The sequence below is a fragment of the Passer domesticus genome, chromosome 13, assembly GCF_036417665.1.
Source record: "Passer domesticus isolate bPasDom1 chromosome 13, bPasDom1.hap1, whole genome shotgun sequence".
Lineage (NCBI taxonomy): Eukaryota > Metazoa > Chordata > Aves > Passeriformes > Passeridae > Passer > Passer domesticus.
Window position 1 is genome coordinate 6,675,923 of NC_087486.1, and position 20,786 is coordinate 6,696,708.

Genomic DNA, 20,786 nt, shown 5'->3' on the forward strand with positions numbered 1-20,786 from the left:
GACTATAAGAGGATTTCTCTGTTCAAGCACTAACATGCAATGGGTGCTGAGAGAAAGCAAGCACTGATTTTCCTCCTGCATCCCATATCCCCCTTTGCATCTCCCTCTCTGATCTGTGGCAGAGAGCTGAGTGCAGCAGCCTGTGCAGTCCCAGCACGGAGGAGCTGACGAGGTTTGTACCAAGCCACGAGGAGGCAGACTGCAGGAGAGATCAGGATTTCTCAGGCAGCCACGCACCTCAGCCCCTCACCTGCCCCTCTGGAGCTGGATGTGCCCGGGTTCTGCAGCACCCTGGAGCAGCCTGCTCTCCTGACTGCTCTCACTCAGCATCCTGCTTCCCACACTCCCTGCTTCTGCTCAGGGATCTTTCAAAACTCTTCTGTCAGTATTTAATTTGCTTTTTCTATTCCAGCTCTCAGGGCTGTCCGTCCCCAAATCCAGTTTCCCACAGATGCTTGGACCTTTTTTGCCTGAGCCATGTGGCATGGACAAGACCTGGCCCCCTCTCATCCCTGCTGCTCAGGTGAGCCCCCCTTGACCCACCTGCAAAGGCCAGAGCTTCCTCCTCCTGCAGGAACCGAGCTCTCTCCTCCAGTCACTGTCTCATCGCTGGCCAGGACGGAGCTCTTGGTCCTCTCCACTCTCTGGAAGTCAACCTGTGGCAAAGGAGTGAAAAGCACTTTTCTGCAACTGTCCTCGGAGGAGAGAGGAAGTCAGGTGAGGATCTGGGCTGCTGGAGAGTGTTTCATCGCCAGGAGCAGCTTTGGAAGCCGTCCCTGAGCAGCAGAGCCCTCTGGCAGGGTGACTGACAGCCCCCTCTCACGAAGCTGGATGCTGTCTTCGCTCCTGAGTGAGAGAAAGGCAGAGAGCGTGTGTTTAACAAACAGCAGTGGAAAGGGGGAGGGAGCCTGCTGCTGCTGTTTATACAGTGTTCAGCCACTGAGGGGCTTCTTGCATCGAGCAGAGAGCAGCCTTTCCACCACATCCAGTTTCCTCTCCAGGGAGAAGTGCTGGGAGCTGGAGCTCTGCAGGCTCCCTGTCCATACCATGGACCTGGGCAAGTGTTATCTGCCCTCAGTCCACAGCTGTCCCATCTCCTCAAGCTTTGAACTCACTGGGACTGGCACAGCCATGTCCAGAGGGGGATCTCCCCTGCAGCAAGAGGTCTGCAGGTCCTGCAGCTCAGCAGAGCCTTCACAGGCCTCCCTCCACCCTCCTCTGTCTCAGTGTTTGCCCAGTGCTCAGAGCAATCTGCAGCTTTGGGACGGGACTTCAGGGACTTCTGAGGTACAAACAGAAGTAATGCTGAAAAGTTTTAGCCACTTTGCAGTGGTTTGGTCTGCTCCAGAGCCAGATTCATTGTGGATGTGGAAACCACATGAGAGACTTTCAATTTTAGGATGCTCAGCACTGTCCACACACCTGAAGTAAGAAAGAGAGAGAGACAGAAAAGCAGCATCCTCATGTCCAAATCTGCAAAATCCAAGCTTGCTGGAGACCAGGAATGCACTCTAAAGGCAACACAGGGAAGCAGATAAGTGCAGATAAGCCCCAGCTGTTCAAAGATTTTGCCCTCAAGGAGAAGTCATGCGTATTCTTAGCATAGGATTTCCAACTTAGGCAATGTGTGAATTTGCAGCTCACCTGGGCTAGGAGATGCTCCCACAGGCTGAGGAGAAGGACACCTCTCCTTGGCTTTGAGTACCTGCAGCTGGAATTTTATCAGAGAAGTCTTGCTCTTTACCCCCACAGTGAACTTTGTTCTCCTTTTCTTTGTGAGAATGGAAACAGGGAGGCTCTTCAAGCACCCCTTTGTGCCAAAAATTCACAATACAGCAGGAAACATAAAACACTCTAATGGCTCAGCAGAAAAAGAGGAACAAGAACATTCCTGAAATCACATAGAAAGTGACACTTGAACCCAAGACTTGGACAAGAGTCCTCATAAGTCCCATCTTCCCCCTTCTCTCTCTGTCTCCCCTTCAGAAAGAAAGGACTAAGCATGAAATCCACCAGCTGTGCTAACTGGATTTTTGTGGGAGTTTCATGTCTTCTCCCCCTTCACTTTCCCTAAGGCTGTTGATTTAGCTGCTCAGGAAAGCTGGGAGTGGAGGGAAGGAGGACAAGACAAAACTGCTTGGAGAGAGCCATTGCTGTCTCCAGTGGCTGCAGAGAGAGGCAAAGAGAGCAGTGAGTGGAGTTGCTACTCCCCCTGTTCCCAGTGGATGGATACTCCTCCTCTCCAGGGTCCTCAGCAGTGATGGTTGATTTCAGCTCAAGATTGTTTTTTTCCTCCTTTCTCTTCTGTGTGAGATTCTTCTTGCTCGCTCCCCAGATTCCTTTGCTACCACTCCCTACTCTTCTCTTCCCAGGGCTGAAATGAGATGCCTGGGGAGAAGGCAGTGATTGACAGGAGAGAAATTTGTGCAGCCTGAAGCTGTGAACCTTCATCAGGACCATGGAGTCATTCCAGTCATTTTTGGCACGTGGTCTTTGCTGGATGATAGCAAATGCAAGCTCTTAAATCATGGATCAGTCAGCGCAAGTCCCCAGGATGTCCTCTCCCTCATCTAAGGGGTCCAGTGGAGCACCAAAACCTGCTGTGCTCCAAAACATCACCTCAGCTCTTTGACCAGACAGAGCATTGCAAAAAGGTGCAGCTGAGCTCCAGCACACCTGGAATGCCATCCCAAATGGCACCCACCAGTCTGGAGTTTGGTGCCCAGTCCCTGGCTGCCCCAGGCTCTCCTCACAGTGCCACAGACACGGGCTGCCTGCCAGTCTGCCTAACCTCCCCCAGCCACAGCAGAATTACAGCCAGCAGCAGGTGCAGCATAGCCTTGGCTCCTCCACAGGGAGGGACACCCGGGGGCTGCACTGCCAGACCCTCTCACTCCTGGTGGGCTCAGAGGAGCAGTCGTGGCACAAACTGCAGCAGCCTGAACACCAAGGTGCAAAACAACCTCCCCACACAGCTTACAGATCCCAAAGCAGCTGAGGGCCTTCCCAGCCCCAGCAACACTCTGAAGGAGGAGGATGGGGGGATACAAAAGTGGTGCCTTGCATTGTCCTGGGGTGTGGAAGGCTGTGCAGCCCCGAGCAGAGATGCCAGGACTGTTGTAACCTCAAGGCTGGGGTATTCTCACACACAGGCTGGATACCCACAAACACCTGCACAGGTGTCCTAGGAGCCTTGTGTCCTTCCAGACATGATGGGATCATCCAAAGGATCTTTGCAGCTCAGAAGCCTTTCCCAGTGGTTGGGCTTCTATTAGGCAAAAGCCATTCTGCTCACCCATGCTTCTGAGAAATACAACAGTGAATTTTGTACTCCAGGGAGCAAAAATGATGTCAAAAGGCTGAGAAATGGGGCAGAGAAGAGAGCTGTCGTTTGGCCTGTAATCTGCTCTGCCTCTGTGGGCAGGCAGGCTCTCAGTCTGAGCACCTGGCAGCTGCAAACCATCTGCTGTAGCTTAACTTCTGTCACAAAGGAAGGTGGATTATCTGTTCACTCCCTGGGAGGAATCTAAGAAAACTGTTACCAAGGCTTCCAGATGCTCTGGTTCATCCTGCTTCATCTGGAACAGCAACAGTGACATACTTTAAAAAGCAGCTTTTCATTTTTTAAACATCTGTTTAATTCCACCTGCATGTAACCAAAATATTTCCACTGCTCCTTCCTGAGGTGTCATGCCTGTGTTTTCCTGGGCAGCCTCCAAAGTATCAGCAAGTTTTGGTAACACAAAAGCCCCTTTTCCATTTGAGCCCCAGAGTTCACGGATGCAGTGGATTTGGGAGTCTGATGCATTTGGGAACTAAATTAGCCACAAAGAGACTCAGGGGTGGGAGGGCGGATGGCAAGCTGTCTGTACCTTCTCTGAATTTAAAAACAGATTCTCATTTCGTAACAGCTTTTTGTCCCCATGTGAACATTTCTGGAACTAGTGAAGGAGCAGAGACACCATGAGGGACAAGGTTTGGTTAAAATATCTGAGCTATCTGACACTGATAGTGTCAGTGAGAGGCACTGGAGAAGCAGGAGGAGAGATGAACCATGGGTTGGCCTGGGATTGGCCTGGGTCTGCCTCAGCTCTGCTCACCTTCAGGGCAGGCAGAAGTCAGGGATGCTGGGTGTGTCTGCAGGGTGAGGGTCAGTGAGTCAGGAAGGAGATGATCATATGGAAAAAGATCAATGGGATTTGTCCTGCTGAACACATCACCACACTTCAGCTCCTGCTCCACTCGCGGCAAACCCACAGGGCTCCTTTGATTACGACAATTAATGCCTAGGAGGGTTTACCCCTTTCATCCCCTTCCCACCCCTAGATCTCACTCTGAAACACAAAATCCCCTTGATCATCCTCACATCAGGACAGAAGGACTCCAGGCAGACATCAGCAGTGCTGAGCCCAGAACTGGCCCCTGCATTTAGCTGCCATTTCTGCAAGTCACTGCACTGAAAGCTTTGTTAATTTATTAGAGGGTTGCTTGTTGTTTGTGTACTGAGCCAGGTAGAAAACAGCTTCTGCAGAAGAGGATAATTGCAGTCAGATAAGCTCTTCAGAGCCAGGATTGCAAAAATACGATACAATGTAGACCAGCAGTTGTCTGGGTAGACCAGAAACATGGCTGAGATTTTGGGTTGGAACGTGTTTCCCCCATCTCTCACAGACTCCCTGTCTGCTTTTGGGCAAATCATTTGATGTATCTCAGTTCTCTGTACATAAAAAAGGTTATAAAAATGCCTCACTCTGGCAAACTCACCCCTGGAGCAGGGGACCTGGTGCTTGGATGTGCAGCAGTGGCAGCTGCTTTCCCACTTTGCCCTAGGGGATCTCTTTCTAAGTTGCCCATCTCATTTAGGCAGCGTGTTCTGTCATCAGGGTCTTGCTCTCCCAAACTGGATACTCCTCCTGCACAGTTCTACAAAGAAATTTTTGCCCAGGCTGTCACTCCTGAGATGACAAACAGCGCTATAAATGCTGGATTGTGTGATGAGAACAGGCAGAGCTGGATGGGCTGATGGCAGCCCCAGCCTAAACTCTTCCAAAGTGTCAAGACTGAAAGTGATGCAAATGGCTGGAAAATTCAGAGCATGACTTGTCTTCTATGGGCTTGGTGTTGCCAAAAAGCATCCAGGAGCTGGGATCCAGGTCTCAGCAGCACTGTGGCAGCTGCAGGGTCATGTTTGCCCCTTCACTGCCTCATTCCATCTTTTCTGGTCCTGTGGGGACCCACACCAGCTGTGGGCAGGGAGCAGGTCACCCGTGCCCTGCTCAGCTCAGCAGTGCTGGGCTGGGCTGGCAGCAGTGTGTGAGCACAGGAGGGTCAGATCCACTCCTGGTTTAAACCCAAGGATTTGGCTGAAAATCCATTTGGCTCCGTGTTCCCCAGAAACATGACTCACAAGCCAGTGTCTGACACTGAGAGATAGGTATGACACGAGTGCCCCATGGGAAGAGCTGTGTCCCCAGGGCATGAGCAGAGCACGCAGGAGCTGAGCAGAGACTGTGCTGGAAAGCACAAAGCCTTATAAAGGCAGTGCTCTGGGTTTGTCCTTCTCCCAGCTCTTCAGGCGATGAAAAGGACGGCTCACAGCCCTAATTAACTGGAACATGCTAATACCACTGAGCTTCCCTGGCCAGCAAATTTGGCACAAGGCATATGGGACACTTTCCAAACAACTGCTCAGGGGAGCGCGTGCCTGCAATTTATTATTCGAGGAGCAGTTTCCTCTCTGCCTTCGCTGAAGAGCTCACACCAGACACGAGGGAGGTGAGTCTGGAGCCTGCAAATCTACTCTGAAAGCCATTTCGTGCTGAAGAGAGAAGAGACTTATTTCTCCCCAGGCATTTAAGATATTTGAGGTATCAAGGGAAATATGGCTTTGCACAGCATTACCTCTGGGAGCACTCAGTGCCTTCGAATGGTGCAGCTCATAGAGCTCAGCTTCCCATGAGGAAAACCACGCTCCTTCAGGGTGACATTCACTCTGGGCAGGAGAGGCAGGACCAGAGAGTGTGCATTGTTATTTTGCAGAGTGAATCAGAGGAGCAGAGCCAGCCCAGGTAGCTGGAGAAAAGGGAAAGGTAGCAGGGGCCCTGGTGCTGTGTCTCCAGGATGGGTTATTCCCCCTTTGACAACTGTCCTGGACAAGGCAGTACCCCAGCTTATTGCACTGCAAAAGGAGTAGGAAGGAGCCTCCTCATCTCCTGTTACAAATAAATCAGTTTGGGAAGCTTTGGATGGGAAGCAAAAGGCAGGACTTTGTAAAAGATCAATCCCTGTGATAAGATCATCACTCTCAGTATTTACTGCACTGCCAAAAGCAGAGGCAGGAGCTGCAGCCTCCTGAAGGCCACCCCCTGCCCCTGGCCTCACCTTCAGCCTGGCTCCCACAGCAGCCCTGCCCCAGGACAGTTCAGGGCAGCTCTGACACAGGGTTTGCATGGCACTGAGCAAACCTCACCAGCACAGGCACTGGGAGCAGCTCAGGTTTGTGCAGTATTCCCAGGGCTACGCTGGTTTGATCTGCCCCTCATCCTTGGCATCACCTGTGGCCATCAGCTGTGCTGACCAAGGGCACATCTCCTCCTGCTCCCTCCCCACGGCCTCCTTGGCAAACATTCGTTGTTATGGTGACAGCTCCAGAAGGAAAATCTTTTTGAGGATCTTTCAGATTTTTTAACAAAGGTACAGCCATTTTAGTTATTTCTTTAAGGGAAATGGTTATTTTGCTCAATGGTAACTGAATTTCTTTCATCTTGTTCCTGGTGACCACTCTGCTGATTCTCAGGCTCCAGCTTTCAGTGTGTGGCTGTAAGAAAGTGGCAGGGGGAGAAGTAGAGCCAGGTTGTAAAGAGCTGCTTTTAAACCCTCTTGGGAGCACAGGAGGTGCCTACAGGCTGAGGCTGCTCAGCTGCAGGCAGTGTGGAGTCTGAGTTTCTCCAAAATGAATAAGATTTTGGAGCACATCTGCATCTTTCTCAGATAGCAAAGTGTGAAATGAATAACAACAGGGGACATTTATGCCCAATAACCTGTGCTGTGTGTGAAATGCTGCACTGAGAAATACTGTTCTTGTGCAATTTTCTGCAGAAACCTCCCTTGGCTTTTGAAAACTGTGTGATGGTAAATGAATTCTCTCTGTTTCCACTGAATAGACTGAAGACTTTCATATGTGACATCAGGGAGAGAATTGGGCTCTGCAGATGTCTCTAATGCAAGTAACGAATATAGCAAACAGCCTCAGCCCAGCAGGAGAAAGCAATCTGGGTATGTGATGTGACCACAGGCATGGATTTCATGGCTACTGTGTTCTGACCCTGGAATGTGGATGCTAATGGACAAGACTCCAGCATCCTGAGCAGCCCAGCCTGCCCAGCCCGTTTTTGTAAGATGAGGTCATGAAGACCTTTCCCACACCCCTCCCATAGAGAGCTGAGGTCAGAAACCAAAGAAAAATCATTAAAAATCAAAACCTGCAAATGCTTCAGGCTCTGAAGGGGCAGCTTAGCACATCTATGAACACTCAGCACCCTGAACCAGAGATCCAAGTGAAAGAGAAGAGCATTCCAGGCATCCTGCACGCAGTGACCAGCAGGGTGCCTGGGGGCTGACACACAACCCATCACAGGGCAGGCTGAGAGGACAAAGCTGTTCTGGGCAAGCCCATGCTCTGTGTGGAGTACCAGAGAGGTTTCACGCACAGCTCAGAGTAAACAGGCAAACAAGTGGCAGCCAGAAATGTTAATATTTGCAAAAATCTCCTGGTTTTGGCGCCTGGGTGTGGGGAGCTGAAGGATGCTGGTGGAATGCAAACATGATGGATTCTTGGCTGCCCAGAGGGGTGGCATGGGGAATCTCACAGGGCAGGACAGACTGCCTGACAGCCCTGCTCATGACTGTTCACACAAGGAGTCCTGGAGAGGGAGACTGGGATGAGAAGTTCAGTAGCACATGAAACTGGTCCCCTGGGATTGAGTTATTTGAGCATCCCTGGGGGAAAAAAAAAAAAAAAAAAAAAAACCAAAACAAAAGAAAACAAACCATGATTAGGCCATGTTCATCCTCCTTTGCCTGTTTCAGACCTTGTTTCCCTCCCTCCATGTAATAGGAGATGGATTTCTCCATGCTGAACTCCAACCCTTCTCCTGGATACATGAGGGCAAAAATGACGCAAACCTTCAGACTCCTGCCCTCACTTCACCTGGGTCCTTTCATGGCATGTTTAGGGTGGTTTGAACCTGCTGAACACTATCTCTGCAGGGCTTTTACCTGAACCATGGCTGCCACTTCATAGTCAGACAGCTTCAGAGGCTCCAAAGCCTTGAAGGCTCTGGCTTCAGCAAAACAGCAATATCATTTGGGACTGAGAAGAAAATATTGGCAAATAATGGTCACCTCTGGTCACCTTCCTCCTGCAACTATTTATCCAAAGATACCATATCTCAGAGCATTGCTTCATTTCCTGCTCACCTTTCTAAGCGAGGCCTCTAAATCACATCCCTGCAGCTGAGCTCACGGAGGGAAGTGTAATATCCATTAGCAGTGATGCTGCTGTTACTTTGATTTACCTCCTCCCTTTTTCTTTCACTCTTTTCTTTCTGTTTACAGCGATCCCTTTCCACTTCTTCCCCCTCCAGGTCTCAGTGCAAAGAGCTGGCAGGAGCCCACAGAAGCAAATCTTCCTGGGATGCAGCCTGCTTTTGGGGATGTGGGGAGGCTGGGGGTTTCTCCTGGACCAGCAGCACCCCACTCCTTCCTGACCAGAGATGCCAAGGGCAGTGGGAAGGGCTGGCTTCAAGCTACCCCATCCTCACCCCAACAGAGTCCTTCACCTGGGGCTTGTCACACATGGAAAAGATCAACCCCAATTTACCCCTCTGTCCCTCTTCTGCCCCAGAGCTGGGCACTGCTCAGGGTGAGCCACAAGATCCTCCAGGAGAGGAGAGCGGGATCCAGAGGAATCAAAGTCCTCGGAGTGTATTTGCACTCAAACCAATGTGAAACAGGGAAATCAAAATGCAAAGCTTCTTGTCCCCTGTGGAATTTCCCTGCCTGCATCTGGAGAGCCGACACAAGGGACTGACACTGGGATCAGAGGTTGCTTCCCCTTCCCCTTCCCCTCGTGTTTCACTGGCACCCCAGGGAAGCTCCCAGACCCACTGCACTTCCCCCTTCATCCCCCTCCTCCAGCAAGGCCAAACAGCTCCTCTGACACCATCTCCAAGAACACATATTTACAGCATGGAACAGAGAACGGTGAAGAGCTTTGGACCCAGTCCATGTGCTTTGAGCCAAACCCTTCTCAATCCATCTTATCCTTCACCTCCCCAGTGCATAATCAAATTCTCCAAACACAGCGTTCTCAGGTCCCAGCCCAGAGCTTGGAGCCTCCCGAGAGGGATATGCTAAAAAAAGAAAGAAAAACATTACATTGCCAACTGAAGTGAGTGCTGAAAGGAAGGAGATGCCAGGAGCACTTAAACAGGAATCCGAGACCGGGGGACGCGCGGGTGTGTGTTTTCAATCCCCAGGAGGAGATGTGTTCACTGGGAAATGACTGCCACTCACTGCTAGATTTAGACCTTGTAGATGATGCCCCAGAAAGTGAAGTGGCCATGACAAGGACATCCCCATCTGTATTAGAACTTTCTTCTTGGATTGATGGATTAGTGCATGGTAAAATGGTGCCACTCCTCCTTTGGCTCTGAAATCTGCATGTACAGCTCAAACCTGCAAAGAGGGAAATAAGCAATTTTACATGAGTGACAGGTTGGCAGCAAGGGGAGTTATTTGGGAAAACTTATACATGAGGGGGTCCAGGACTCTGCTGGGTGCTGAAGGATGTCCTGAGCACCTGAACCCAAGCTGGCAGCTCCACACCCTGGTCCAGAGCATCTCTTCCAGGAGAGCAGCATCCCATAGCCCCAGTCCTGGGCAGGGTATGTGCTGGCACTGCCCAGCCTGGTGCCATGCCAGGGGAATGCTCCTGCTGTTCCCACTGCACAGAGGGACCAGGACTAGGCTGCAGCTGGGGCTAAAAGCAGAGCTAATGGGGAAGTTCCACATCAGCTGAGCTATCCCAAATTCTGCTGTTTCATGGTGAAGCTTCAGTTCCAGCTGCTCTCCAAACAATGGGCCTACAGGTGTCCCTGGGAGGCTGTCACCTCCTGGGCTCCATAGCAGGGAGAGATGAGCTCTGGCCACAGCACAGATCCTGATCTACAGGGATGCCTCTCAGCACTGTTGGAACATAACCTTCCACAGCACAGCCCAGATCTCTGCTAAAAAGCAATTATTGATGCTTTTACCTCTCTGCAGAGCCTCACAAATAAAGGATCACAGTGCTGCAACAGGTGAGGGAGCAGCATCCTGGCTCACCCTAGGCTGTGTGTCCTGTGCTGGAGTCTTGTCTGTGTCTGTGCATAGTTTATAATGTCTCCTGGAGGAAGAGTGGCAAAGCCAGGAGGCTTTGAGGAACGATGGCAAAAGCCAGGAGGACAAAGCCATTTCCCTCTCAAAAGGATGCACCTAAGCAGATTATTCAGTTCCCATCCAGAATCCATGAGCTCAAAGGCAGCTGTTTCTCAGGATTGCTGGCACGTGGCAGGAGGGTGGGAGGTAACACCAGCTGCAGTGCTGCTGTGAGGGGCTGGCACTGGCACTGCTCTAGTTCAGCCCTGGCATGTCCACAGGGTGAGAGCCAGCCTCGTGGAAGCACAGAGATGTAAATGTGGGGACTGAGGTTTTGCTGCATGAAGTCACAGCTGAGAGGGGATTGTCCAGGCACCCATGGATCCCAGTGCCATTATCCTAGTGATATTCCTGGGGCACTCCTCCATGTTGTGCAGCAGAAAGGATAAAAAGGCAGCAATGGGAGCAGGTTCAGCCTGCTGGAAATAACCCCTGCCCAATGTGTTCTTGTCCCCCAGAGCCCAGTGGGGACTGAGCATCCCTGTCCCAGAGCCACCATGGGGACTGAGCATCCCTGTCCCAGAGCCACCATGGGTACTGGAGCAGGAGGGTGCAGCCAATGCCCACCTGCTCAGAGAGCAGTCCTGAGCCCCCAGAGTAACTGTGTGGGAGCTGCCAGCCCCTTTGGCCATGGCCTGACCTTGCTGTCCATGGATGTCACTTGCTTGGCCAGCCACAGGCCAAGGGGTGTACCTCGCTTGCCCAAGGCCAGCATCCCCCAGGACTGGTTGCTCCTCATGCATGCAGTGATGTTCCAAGTCCAAACATCAGCACGGGGCTGTGGCTGAGCGTGTCACCCCACAAGGCAGAGGCTGGGGCCTGCAGGGCTGCTGTGGCCACATGCCGGTGACAAAGCAGCACAGTGTAAGAGAAAGCCTGGGAAAATCCCTCAGACAAGCAAATGAAGATGGGCAGCAACACTTTCTGCACTAATTGCACTGCTGTAACGAGCAAACAGAGCACCAGGAGGAGAAGGGCAGTAGCTGGACAGTGCCTGGCACATGGCCCTTTTGGGGGCATGCTCTGGTTCTAATGGTTAGGAAAGAGGCAGGTGGTCTGTACAGCTCTTGTGAGTCCCTGTGTCCCCCCTCCTTTCAGTTTTATTTGCTTTTACTTCCAGTATTGAAAGTTCTTGTGATGTTTCTCACATGTCCACACCAGTGTCTGCCACTCCCCACAGCCTCGCAGGGCCAGCATCAGGTGACCGCACAAGGATGAAAACCCTTCCTTCTTTCTTTATTTCACTAACAAGCCTGCAGCCCTCGTGATTCCTGAGGTGACCCAAAGCCGTGACCCCAAAGCGTTGGCCAGAGCTCTGCTCTGCACATACCGTGAGCAGGGGAGAGAGGCAGCCTTTGCCTGGGGTCATTTCTGTGCCCTTTACGGAACGCAGCAGTGGGGCGGGAACTGTGCGGTGCAGGGGCAGTGCACGGCCCAGTCCACTCCAGTCTGGTCCGGTCCAGTCTGGTCCAGCCTAGTCCCACCCAGTCCAGTCCATTCCATTCCATCCCATCCCAGCCCAGTCCGATCCAGTCCAGCCCATTCCATTCCATTCCATTCCATTCCATTCCATTTCAGTCCAGTCCAGCCTAGTGCAGCCCGGTCTGGTCCGGTCCAGTCTAGTCAAGCCCAGTCCATTCCAGCCCATTCCAGTCCAGTCTGGCCCATTCCAACCCAGTCCGGTCCATTCCATTCCATTCCATTCCATTCCATTCCATTCCATTCCATTCCGGCCCATTCCATTCCATTCCATTCCATTCCATTCCATTCCATTCCATTCCATTCCGGCCCATTCCATTCCATTCCATTCCATTCCATTCCATTCCATTCCAGCCCGGTCCATTCCATTCCATTCCGTTCCATTCCATTCCACTCCGTTCCATCCCATTCCGTTCCATTCCATTCCGTTCCATTCCATTCCATTCCATTCCGTTCCATTCCATTCCATTCCGTTCCATTCCATTCCGTTCCATTCCATTCCGTTCCGTTCCGTTCCAGCCCGGTCCATTCCGTTCCGTTCCGCTCCAGCGCACTCCTTTCCTCGCGCGCAGCCCCCGCGGGCTCTCCGGGGCGCGCGGGCCCGTGACCGCGTCACATGCCGGGGCCCAGCCCCGCCCCCTCCGCGGGATCCCACCCAATGAGCTGGCGGGCGCGCGGCGTGTCCGCATCGTGATTGGTCAGGACGGGCGTCAGTCCGCGGGAGGGGCGGGGCGTGGCGGAGGCCCCGAGTTCGGGGGTGTCGGAGGTGGGAGAGCGACGGGACGGGACGGGACGGGACGGGACGGGACGGGACGGGACGGGACTTGCCAGAGCTGGACTGGACTAGGTTAGACCGGACCTGACTAAACTAAACTAAGCTAAGATAAACTAAGCCAAGCCGTTTGAGCAGGGCGGGTCCCTGGGATGGCGGGCCCGGGGCTGTGCCCGGCAGCGGGCGGTGCGCGCCGCGGGGCTGGAGCGGGGGAGCCGCGCCCGGCAGCGGCGGTGCCGCACGGCCCCGGAGCCCGGGCGGTGCGCGGGGTGCCGGCAGCCCTGGGCCGGGTGAGCGCTGCGCCCGGCCCGGTGGGGACGCGAGGCTGGGCCCTGTCAGAGGGTTTGCTGGAGGGACGGGAAATTGAGAGCTGCCACTCCCCAGGGAGTGACCTTCGGCCGGGCTGCTCGGTAATTTCGGTGATTCGGGGCTTTCCAGCCCTGCACACACCCGCTGTAGCAGCTGGACAGGCGCTGTGCCTCCCTGCCGAGCTCGGGCAGGCAAGCCCTGCCGCAGTTCGAGGCTGTGGTTCCACGGGGCTGGCTGTCTCCCTGTGAAATGCCGGGGCTGAACGGGATGGGGCGTGCTGTCGGCAGGAGCCGTGTGCCCGCAGGGATGGCCGGCGGGAGCCAGGAGCGGAGCCTGCGGGAGGAGCTGACCTGTGCCATCTGCTGCGAGCTGTTCAGCGAGCCCGTCATGCTGGACTGCATGCACCACTTCTGCAGGGGCTGCATCCTGCAGTACTGGGACAGCTGCGGCCGCGGCCCCTCGTGCCCGCAGTGCCGCCGCCGCTTCCCCAGCCGCGCCGTGCGCTCGCACTACCTGCTGGCGGGGCTGGTGGACAAGGTGCGCCGCTGCGGCTCCCAGCAGCACCGGCACGACATGCGGGTGAGTGCCCCTGCCAGGCTGGGAGAAGGGGACGGTGACACACGAGCCCTGAGCAGCCACCACCCCTCCTTCCCACAGTGTGAAGCCTTTTCTGACCCAAGTGCGCTGATGTTTGGGTCTCTTTCCTCTCCCTCTTTCCTTATAGCTTTCTTTTGAACACTTTTCTTTTGCATTTGTTTCCCTCACTGCTGTGCCTGATTCCAACCACAGCGTTGTCATTTCTCATTTAAGGACATGTTCCCCAAGTGAGAGGGGGGTGAGGGCTGCTTGTGCCAGGTGCTCTGCTTGAGGGGCAATCCCTTCACGACACACAGCATTTAAAGCTTGTGCAAACAGATATCTCAGCCTGGAGCTCCCAGTCATAAAAATAAACTGAATTCATCACGTGCACAGATACTTCATTCTCAAGGCTGTGCGTCAGGTGCTTGCTTCTCCTTACAGCCTTTATATGAGATCCTGTTGCATTCTCCTTCTGATGCTGAAAGTAGGGGTTGGGACTGCTCCTGAATCAGAGCACAGTGCTGAAATGGCCTCCTTACCTTCTTTTCCTTCTTCCTGCAGAAGCACCTGGAAGATGCTTTGCAGGCTCGTCAGAAGGAGATGGAGAGCTTGCTGCAGAGGAAGCGTGTGGTGCAGGAGGACATCTGCAGCCTGACGGTAACAGCTGCGGGAGCTGCTCCTCAGCAGCTTCTGGGACAGTGCTCACAGAGGATGTGTGTGTCTTCAGCTGAGGTCTAGCTCAGCTTCCTGTAAAAATCTAGATGAGTAACAGTGGGGATCTGCAGAAACTCCCTTGCATGAAGGCCCAAGCTCATCACTGCTGGGTATTCAGCAGAGGTTTTGGGAGGAGCACTCATTAATACAATGTCTGCATTGGTGCAGCAGAGATGAGACATGGTGAGGGGTGAGAGCTGTGGGCAGCCTGCTCTGGCCCTGCAGTGCCTCTTTGGGACAGCATTAACTCCTGGCAGCTCTAAAATCCTCTCATGTCAGAAGGGCTGGCAACAAAGCTGAAGGAACTGGGTTACTGGCAGGGTTGGCACTGCAAGAGTGGTCGCCTTGTCACAAGACAGTGTTGGGATTCACTGCAAAGCTCTGAGGTGCATGAGGAGCCTGAGTGCTCTCCATGGGCTTGAGAGGGACAGGCTCCCTGTTGGTACAGATCTGTGAAGTGAGAACAGCCACAGGCTGACTGTGCTGCTTTCTTGGGTGGCATAACAGCGTTAAAACCAGGGAAGGGCAGTTTAAGGAAAATGGAAATAGTTCAAAGATGAGATAAAAGTGAGAGGGTAAAAAACCCCTGTGTTCTGACTGGAGCCTCTGATCCCCAGCCTGCTCCATTTCAAACCTCTGTCCTCTTGCCAGATGTGGAATAGACCTTGGAGATTAATGAAGAAGTATTAGCACATAAGCACATGTTTTCCTGTTGCTGTGCAAGAGCCAGGAGGTGTCTCAAGAGTAAAGGAGCAAATCACTGATGTCAACAGGGAGGCCCTGCACCTCCTCTGTGGATCTGGTGTGTCAGCACAAACACCTGCTAGAGCAAGAGGAGAGGAGGCTGGTGAAGCTTCAGATCTCTGAGGGAGATGGGTTTCCTGTGAGGAGAGAGGGATGTGCACTTCAGGAAGCACTCCTTGAGAAAATAATGAGGGCTAAGGTTGCACTTGGAGATTAAAAGCTTAAAGATTTAAGGAAAACAAAAAGTCATTGGCTGTCTCTTGTAAACAGGCAGGAAGGCAGTGAGAACACAACAAGGTTGGCTGGCGAGTAAACAACTGGAAAAAAGTGACCTCTGTATAGAGCTGAATGGGATTTTATCAGCCTTAATGACAGAGATTAGTTTGTGCAGCTTGCCCATCAGGTAGCTCTGCTCAGGGCCTGGAATGATAAATGCAAACTGACCTGATCAGCTGAGTCTGTAGCTCCACAAAATGTAAAGAGCTCCAGTCTTGCCCACAGGCAAATACCTGGTGGTGTGGGAGAGGGCTGTGGCTGCATGTGGGGATTTCTAGTTACAGTGACCACGCCTTTGGTGGAGCTGGTTTTTTGTGTTGGTTGGTTTTTCCCCTTTGGCTCTGCAGCCTTGAATGTTGTCCTTGTGTCCAGTTCTCCATCCAAAAACTCATTGCTATGTCTAAACCTCAGATTTCCAGGGCTCTGTAAGCAGAGAAACAGGCACAGCCATTCTTGTGTGTTCTGGCTGTTGGACTCACCTTCTGCCTCTTCCCTCTGCTCAGAAGGTGTCTGGGGAGCTGAACTTCAAGATTCGGGCTGAGTTTGCTCGCCTTCATCAGATCCTGGAGGAAGAGGAGAGAGCTGTGCTGGCAGAGCTGGGTGAGAAGGAGGAGCAGTCACTGGCCCAGCTGCACAGGCACGTTGGCCAGCTGGAAGAGGGGGTGGCAGTGCTGCAGAGGGACATCGAGCACATCAAGCAGACCCTGAGCAAGATGGAAGATGTGTCACTGCTGGAGGTGAGATGCTTTGCTGACTCCGGCAGGAGGCTGAGAGATATTTCAGGATCTCAAATTGGGATGGGGGAAGTCTTGAATGACAGCATTAGGCTGTACCCCAAAGTCATTCTCACTGCTATCCCTCTGGATTATCTACCCAGTCCTTTGGAGTCTGGAGATTTCAGCCACAAGGGATACAGTGACATCAGATGTGTTGGGAGCCTTCCTCATTCTCCATCCAAGTGCCCAAACAGTTTTCCCCAGGCTACGGTTCCTGGTAGCTTGGTTTCCTCTCTCTGTGCTGTGTGGCAGCAGGAGGCAGGACAAGGAACTTATTTGTGCAGCTGCATGAATTAGAGTGACTGCTAATTCTCTCTGCTTCTCCCTGCAGGTGGAGAGCCTGGATATCAGGTACGTGTCTGGCATGAAAGAAGCTGATTCCCTTTTCAGGAGCTTATCTTAGTCCCTGGCTGGGACCACATGGGAGATGCACTTATCTCAAGTTTTAAAAACATCACAAAGTGCTCAGGAAGTTGGTGTGCTGTGCAAGGTGCAGGCTGGTCCCCAGCACACACTGGATGCTCTTCCCAGGGAGCATCCTACGTGTTGGCATGGCTGGAAGAGCGGGTAGAGGAGACCGTGGTTTGGAATGGGTGCAAGAGCCATGCATGCTGAAGAGGAAACAAATTTGGGGTGCTTTATCTTCCCCCTGCCCTTCGTCAGCTTCTTACTACTCATGAGGCTGCAAAAGTGACCTTGAGATGCAGGTTTGTCTGAGGCTGGGAGTAGTTGAGGGCCAGCACTGCCATAGGGGAGCGTGTCCCTGTCCCCTCCCTCTCTGGGATGCAGCCTGACTCCACAGGCCCAGCCAAGACTCCTGCTGAGTGTGCTGGGTGTGGGTTTGCCAGGAGTCACACTGCTCCACGAGCAGTGCTGCTGGCTCTGTCTGGGGCACCTCTGCCCTGAGCCCCTCACTGCACTGGGGCAGAGCAAGCAGAGACATTTGTGTCCTGTCTTTACCAAATCTGTCCTGCAGCCCTGCCCGTGCTTTTTCTGCTGGCATTGGCAGTGACCCTGCGTGCCTCTCTGTGCCCCAGGCCCTCGGTGCATGTTGAGCCCCAGCCTGCCCTGGACCTGCAGCACTACAGGGACAGCCACAGTGGCCCCTTGCAGTACATCTTCTGGAGGCGGATGCTGCGCTCCATCTGCCCTGGTGAGCACATCGCTGTGAGGGATGGGCGTGGTGGCCAGGCCTGCTCTGCACAGGGAGCACACAGCTGGTCAAATGTCATGTTTGATGTCTCTGCAGCTCCTGCCCCGCTCACCTTTGACCCCGAGTCAGCCCACCCCAACCTGGTCCTGTCCAAGGATCTGACAGCAGTGACAGAGAGGAGCCGAGCCCAGCCCGTCCCCGTCAGCCCTCGGCGCTTCCGTCAGTGCGTCAACGTGCTGGGCTCGCAGGCCTTCCGCGGCGGCCGGCACTACTGGGAGGTCTGGGTGGGCAGCAAAACCAAGTGGGACCTGGGGGTGGCTGCCGAGGCTGTGGACCGGGCAGCCAAGGTCAAGCTGTGCCCAGAGAACGGCTACTGGACGCTGCGCCTGCGGAACAGGACGGAGTACTGGGCCGCTGCCAGCCCCTGGGTGCGCCTGGCCCCCCGCCAGCCCCCGCGCAAAGTGGGCGTCCTGCTGGACTGCCCGGAGGGCACCGTGGCCTTCTTCGATGCTGGGGACATGTCCCACCTCTTCACCTTCCACCAGGTCTCTGCAGAGAGATACTGCCCCTTCTTCAGCACCTGCTTCAGTGACGGGGGGGACAACGTGGAGCCCATGCGCCTCTGTCACCTGGCCCTGTGAGGGACGCCGGCCTGGCTCCTGCCCGGGGCTGCGCTGGAGGCCAGCTCTGCACACACAAGCCTGAGGGGTTTGGAGGAGCTGTTTTGGTTTCAGTTTTGGGAGGAAGGAGGGGATGAGTCTCCTGCCAGTGCTGTCTGCCCTCCCCTGTGCCGTGGCTGTGGCACCCACAAGGCACTCACAGGGGATCCTGGCCCCCTTTCCCGAGCACAGCACAGTGACAGCACCACGGGGCTGCAGGGGAGGGGGCTGTGTTCCTGGCACCTCCTGCCTCTCTGTGCTCCCACCATAGGCCCCCTGGAGGAGGGCAGCGGTCTCGGGGCACCCTCGGGTGCCCCTCAGCCCCCCATCCCGGCCATGGCATCCCGTGCTGGAAGAGCTTCCCGGGGCAGCGCTCGGGGCCGGCGGCAGAGGGAGCCCGGTGCGCGGTCCCTGGCTTTGGCGCTATTAAAGCTCCTTACAAAGCCTCTGGTGCCTGCTGGGGCTGCTCGGGCTTGTGTGCTGGGGGATCTGCTGCTCTGCGGTGTGGCACAGCCTGGGGGCTCCGAGCAGCCCCCAGAGCCCTGCTCCAGCCCTGGCTCTTCGGTGCCTGAGCACAGAGGCTCACAAGAGACGCTGCTCCCGTATATTTCCCTGCACATCTTGCAGTGGCTTTTCACCATTTGCTGTTTGAGAACAAGGGAGAGAGGCTCTGAGCCTAGCCCTCATCTTGGGCTAGAGCGTTTTAAGATTTGGCCATCTCTGGTCTGACTGGGTCTTAGGGACTTGTACATGTGAAAAATGCCAAGTCCCAATTCTTTCCACATTCAGCAAAAACGTGGTTGTTTTCCTGTCAGCCTCCTGTGGCCCTGCTGGCAGCCCTGCACCTGCAGGAGGGCAGGCAGGGTCCCTGGAGGGGCAAGTCAAGGGGGTTTGGCTGCTGTGGTTTGTGGCCAGGAGGTGCTGGCAGTCAGCAGAGGGGCTGGGATGGATCCAGGCCTGGCTGGTGGAAGTGCTGGGTGGGAGGGAGGATGGCAGTGCCTGGGATGGGTGGAAATGTCATGTTTTTCCCACCCAAGTCCATTCCGGGCTCAAAGCAGAGGCCAGAGCTCCCCAATACTGTGTAGTCCCCAGTGCTGGCTGGAGCCAGACTCCTCTGGCAGAGGCTCAGCTTTCTGTGGCATGGGAAGGGCCAGGTGTGAGGCTGTCCAGCTCCACAGCTGGACACAGGGACACTTGCCAAAGCAGGGCCTTCACTGGCCATCTGTCTGCCCAGTGGGGGTGGCACAGGGGCCCTGTTCCCCCCCGTGGTGCCACAAGGGACATTGGCTCTCCTGCACACCCTGCTGCACTCTGCCAGGGCTGGGGGTGCCTGAGGGCTGTGCCAGGGCAGGACAGGGAGCCAGGGGAGGATGTCCGTGCAGGGCTCAGGCAGATGTGTCCTGTGCAGGATGCTGAGCACAGCCCAGGGCTGCTCCCAGTGCCTGGGAAGCCTCTGCTCGGTGCAGCCTTGCTCGGGGTTGGGTGTGGAGGGTGTGCTGGGGGTTTGTGCTCTCTCCTAGCCCCGGGCTGGCCTTTAGCCAGTGAGTGCTGAGCCCATAGGCTGGACTCAGCCTCCTCTCCCAGCTCTCATCTCCTCCTCTCACTGCCCCACAGCCTCAGCTGCAGTAAGAGTGGAGAAGAAAGAGCTCTTGGCTTGGAAATGATGCTGCAAGCAGGGCTGTGTTACCCCCTTCAACGGAGCCTCTGGAAAGGCAAGGCTGGTTTGATCACAGCAGGGAGTTACACTGGGAAAGCTGAAACCCATCAGCTGCCCAGCCTGCCCCAAACTGCAGCCAGGTCTGGCTGGGCAGCAGCAGGAGTGTCCCCAAAGTGTCACAGGGCATGGATCTGCCAGACACGGGCAGGGTGAGCACAGCCAGGCTTTGCTGTGTGCCAGTGCTCTGCCCAGCGCTGCCCTGTGCCCTGTGCCACGGGGCCAGCGTGAGGCACAGACTGCCAGCGTGTGCCACTGCCCTGTGCCACGGGGCCAGCGTGAGGCACAGACTGCCAGCGTGTGCCACTGCCCTGTGCCACGGGGCACAGACTGCCAGCGTGTGCCACTGCTGCCACCTTCCACACTCTCCCCATCCCTAAGGCCAAGCTGCAGAGCAGCCAAACCCACTTGTCCCAAATGCTCCTGAGGGAGCACGTCCTTTCTTCTCCTGCCAGGCTGTGCATAGTGGTCGTGGCACACTGCTACCAGGCAAAGCCACATTTTGGGGTATGATGTCCTCACCTGGCCCTGCTGGTGGGGCAGGGCTGGGGAGGCAGGGCAGCTCCTACATACAGGGAAAATGCTGCTCTGGGCTGCCACATGTGCAGTGTTAGCCCAGTGAGGAAATGTGGTCTCAATGCCACTAGATGCTGCCTGAAAAACACATTTCTCTTACAAACCAGAACACCGTGGGGTAGGAACCATAGGTATGAATGCAGTGACTGCCTTAGCTTGGCCTGGGTGCAGGCAGAAGGGGATAAGGATGGGAGAGTGAACACGATGGGGTTAAAGCACCTCTCACCCAGCATCCAGACTGCACCTGCCAGGACTGGCTCTCACCCATCTTCTCCCAGGTCCCGGCTGTGTTTTTCTTGTGGGTTACCTCATTGTTTTGTCCCTGGGTGTTCCCAGAGCCACCCCAGTGTCCCTTTCCCATAGTTATGCTAGGGCTGGGCAGTGTCCAGCAGCTCCTGCCTTGGCAGCTTTCTGTGATCTGTGTATGTCTTTATCCAGTGCTTTGGGGAAGCCTTTGCTTCCTCGGGTCCCCCCACGTGCTGGAATGGGGACAAGATTTTAAAATAAGATCCTTTTGTTTCCCAGGGCCGCAACAATGGAAAGGTCCCATCGGTCC

General features: G+C 54.6%; 1 protein-coding gene across 2 annotated transcripts; it reads left to right on the forward strand.

Annotated features, from left to right (window-relative positions):
- The first annotated feature begins 12,770 nt into the window (after positions 1 to 12,770).
- LOC135280108 (nuclear factor 7, brain-like) lies at positions 12,771 to 20,754 on the forward strand. Of its 2 annotated transcripts, XM_064387859.1 has the most exons (7): positions 12,771 to 12,805; positions 13,327 to 13,618; positions 14,180 to 14,275; positions 15,856 to 16,089; positions 16,460 to 16,479; positions 17,166 to 17,281; positions 17,378 to 20,754. In XM_064387859.1, the coding sequence occupies exons 2-7, from the start codon at positions 13,346 to 13,348 to the stop codon at positions 17,920 to 17,922; spliced, it is 1,284 nt and encodes a 427-aa protein (XP_064243929.1). In that variant the 5' UTR covers positions 12,771 to 12,805; positions 13,327 to 13,345; the 3' UTR covers positions 17,923 to 20,754. The 2 variants fall into 2 exon arrangements, with proteins under 2 accessions (XP_064243929.1, XP_064243928.1); XM_064387858.1 differs by lacking the exon at positions 12,771 to 12,805 and having other exon boundaries at positions 12,827 to 13,618.
- Positions 20,755 to 20,786: the final 32 nt, after the last annotated feature.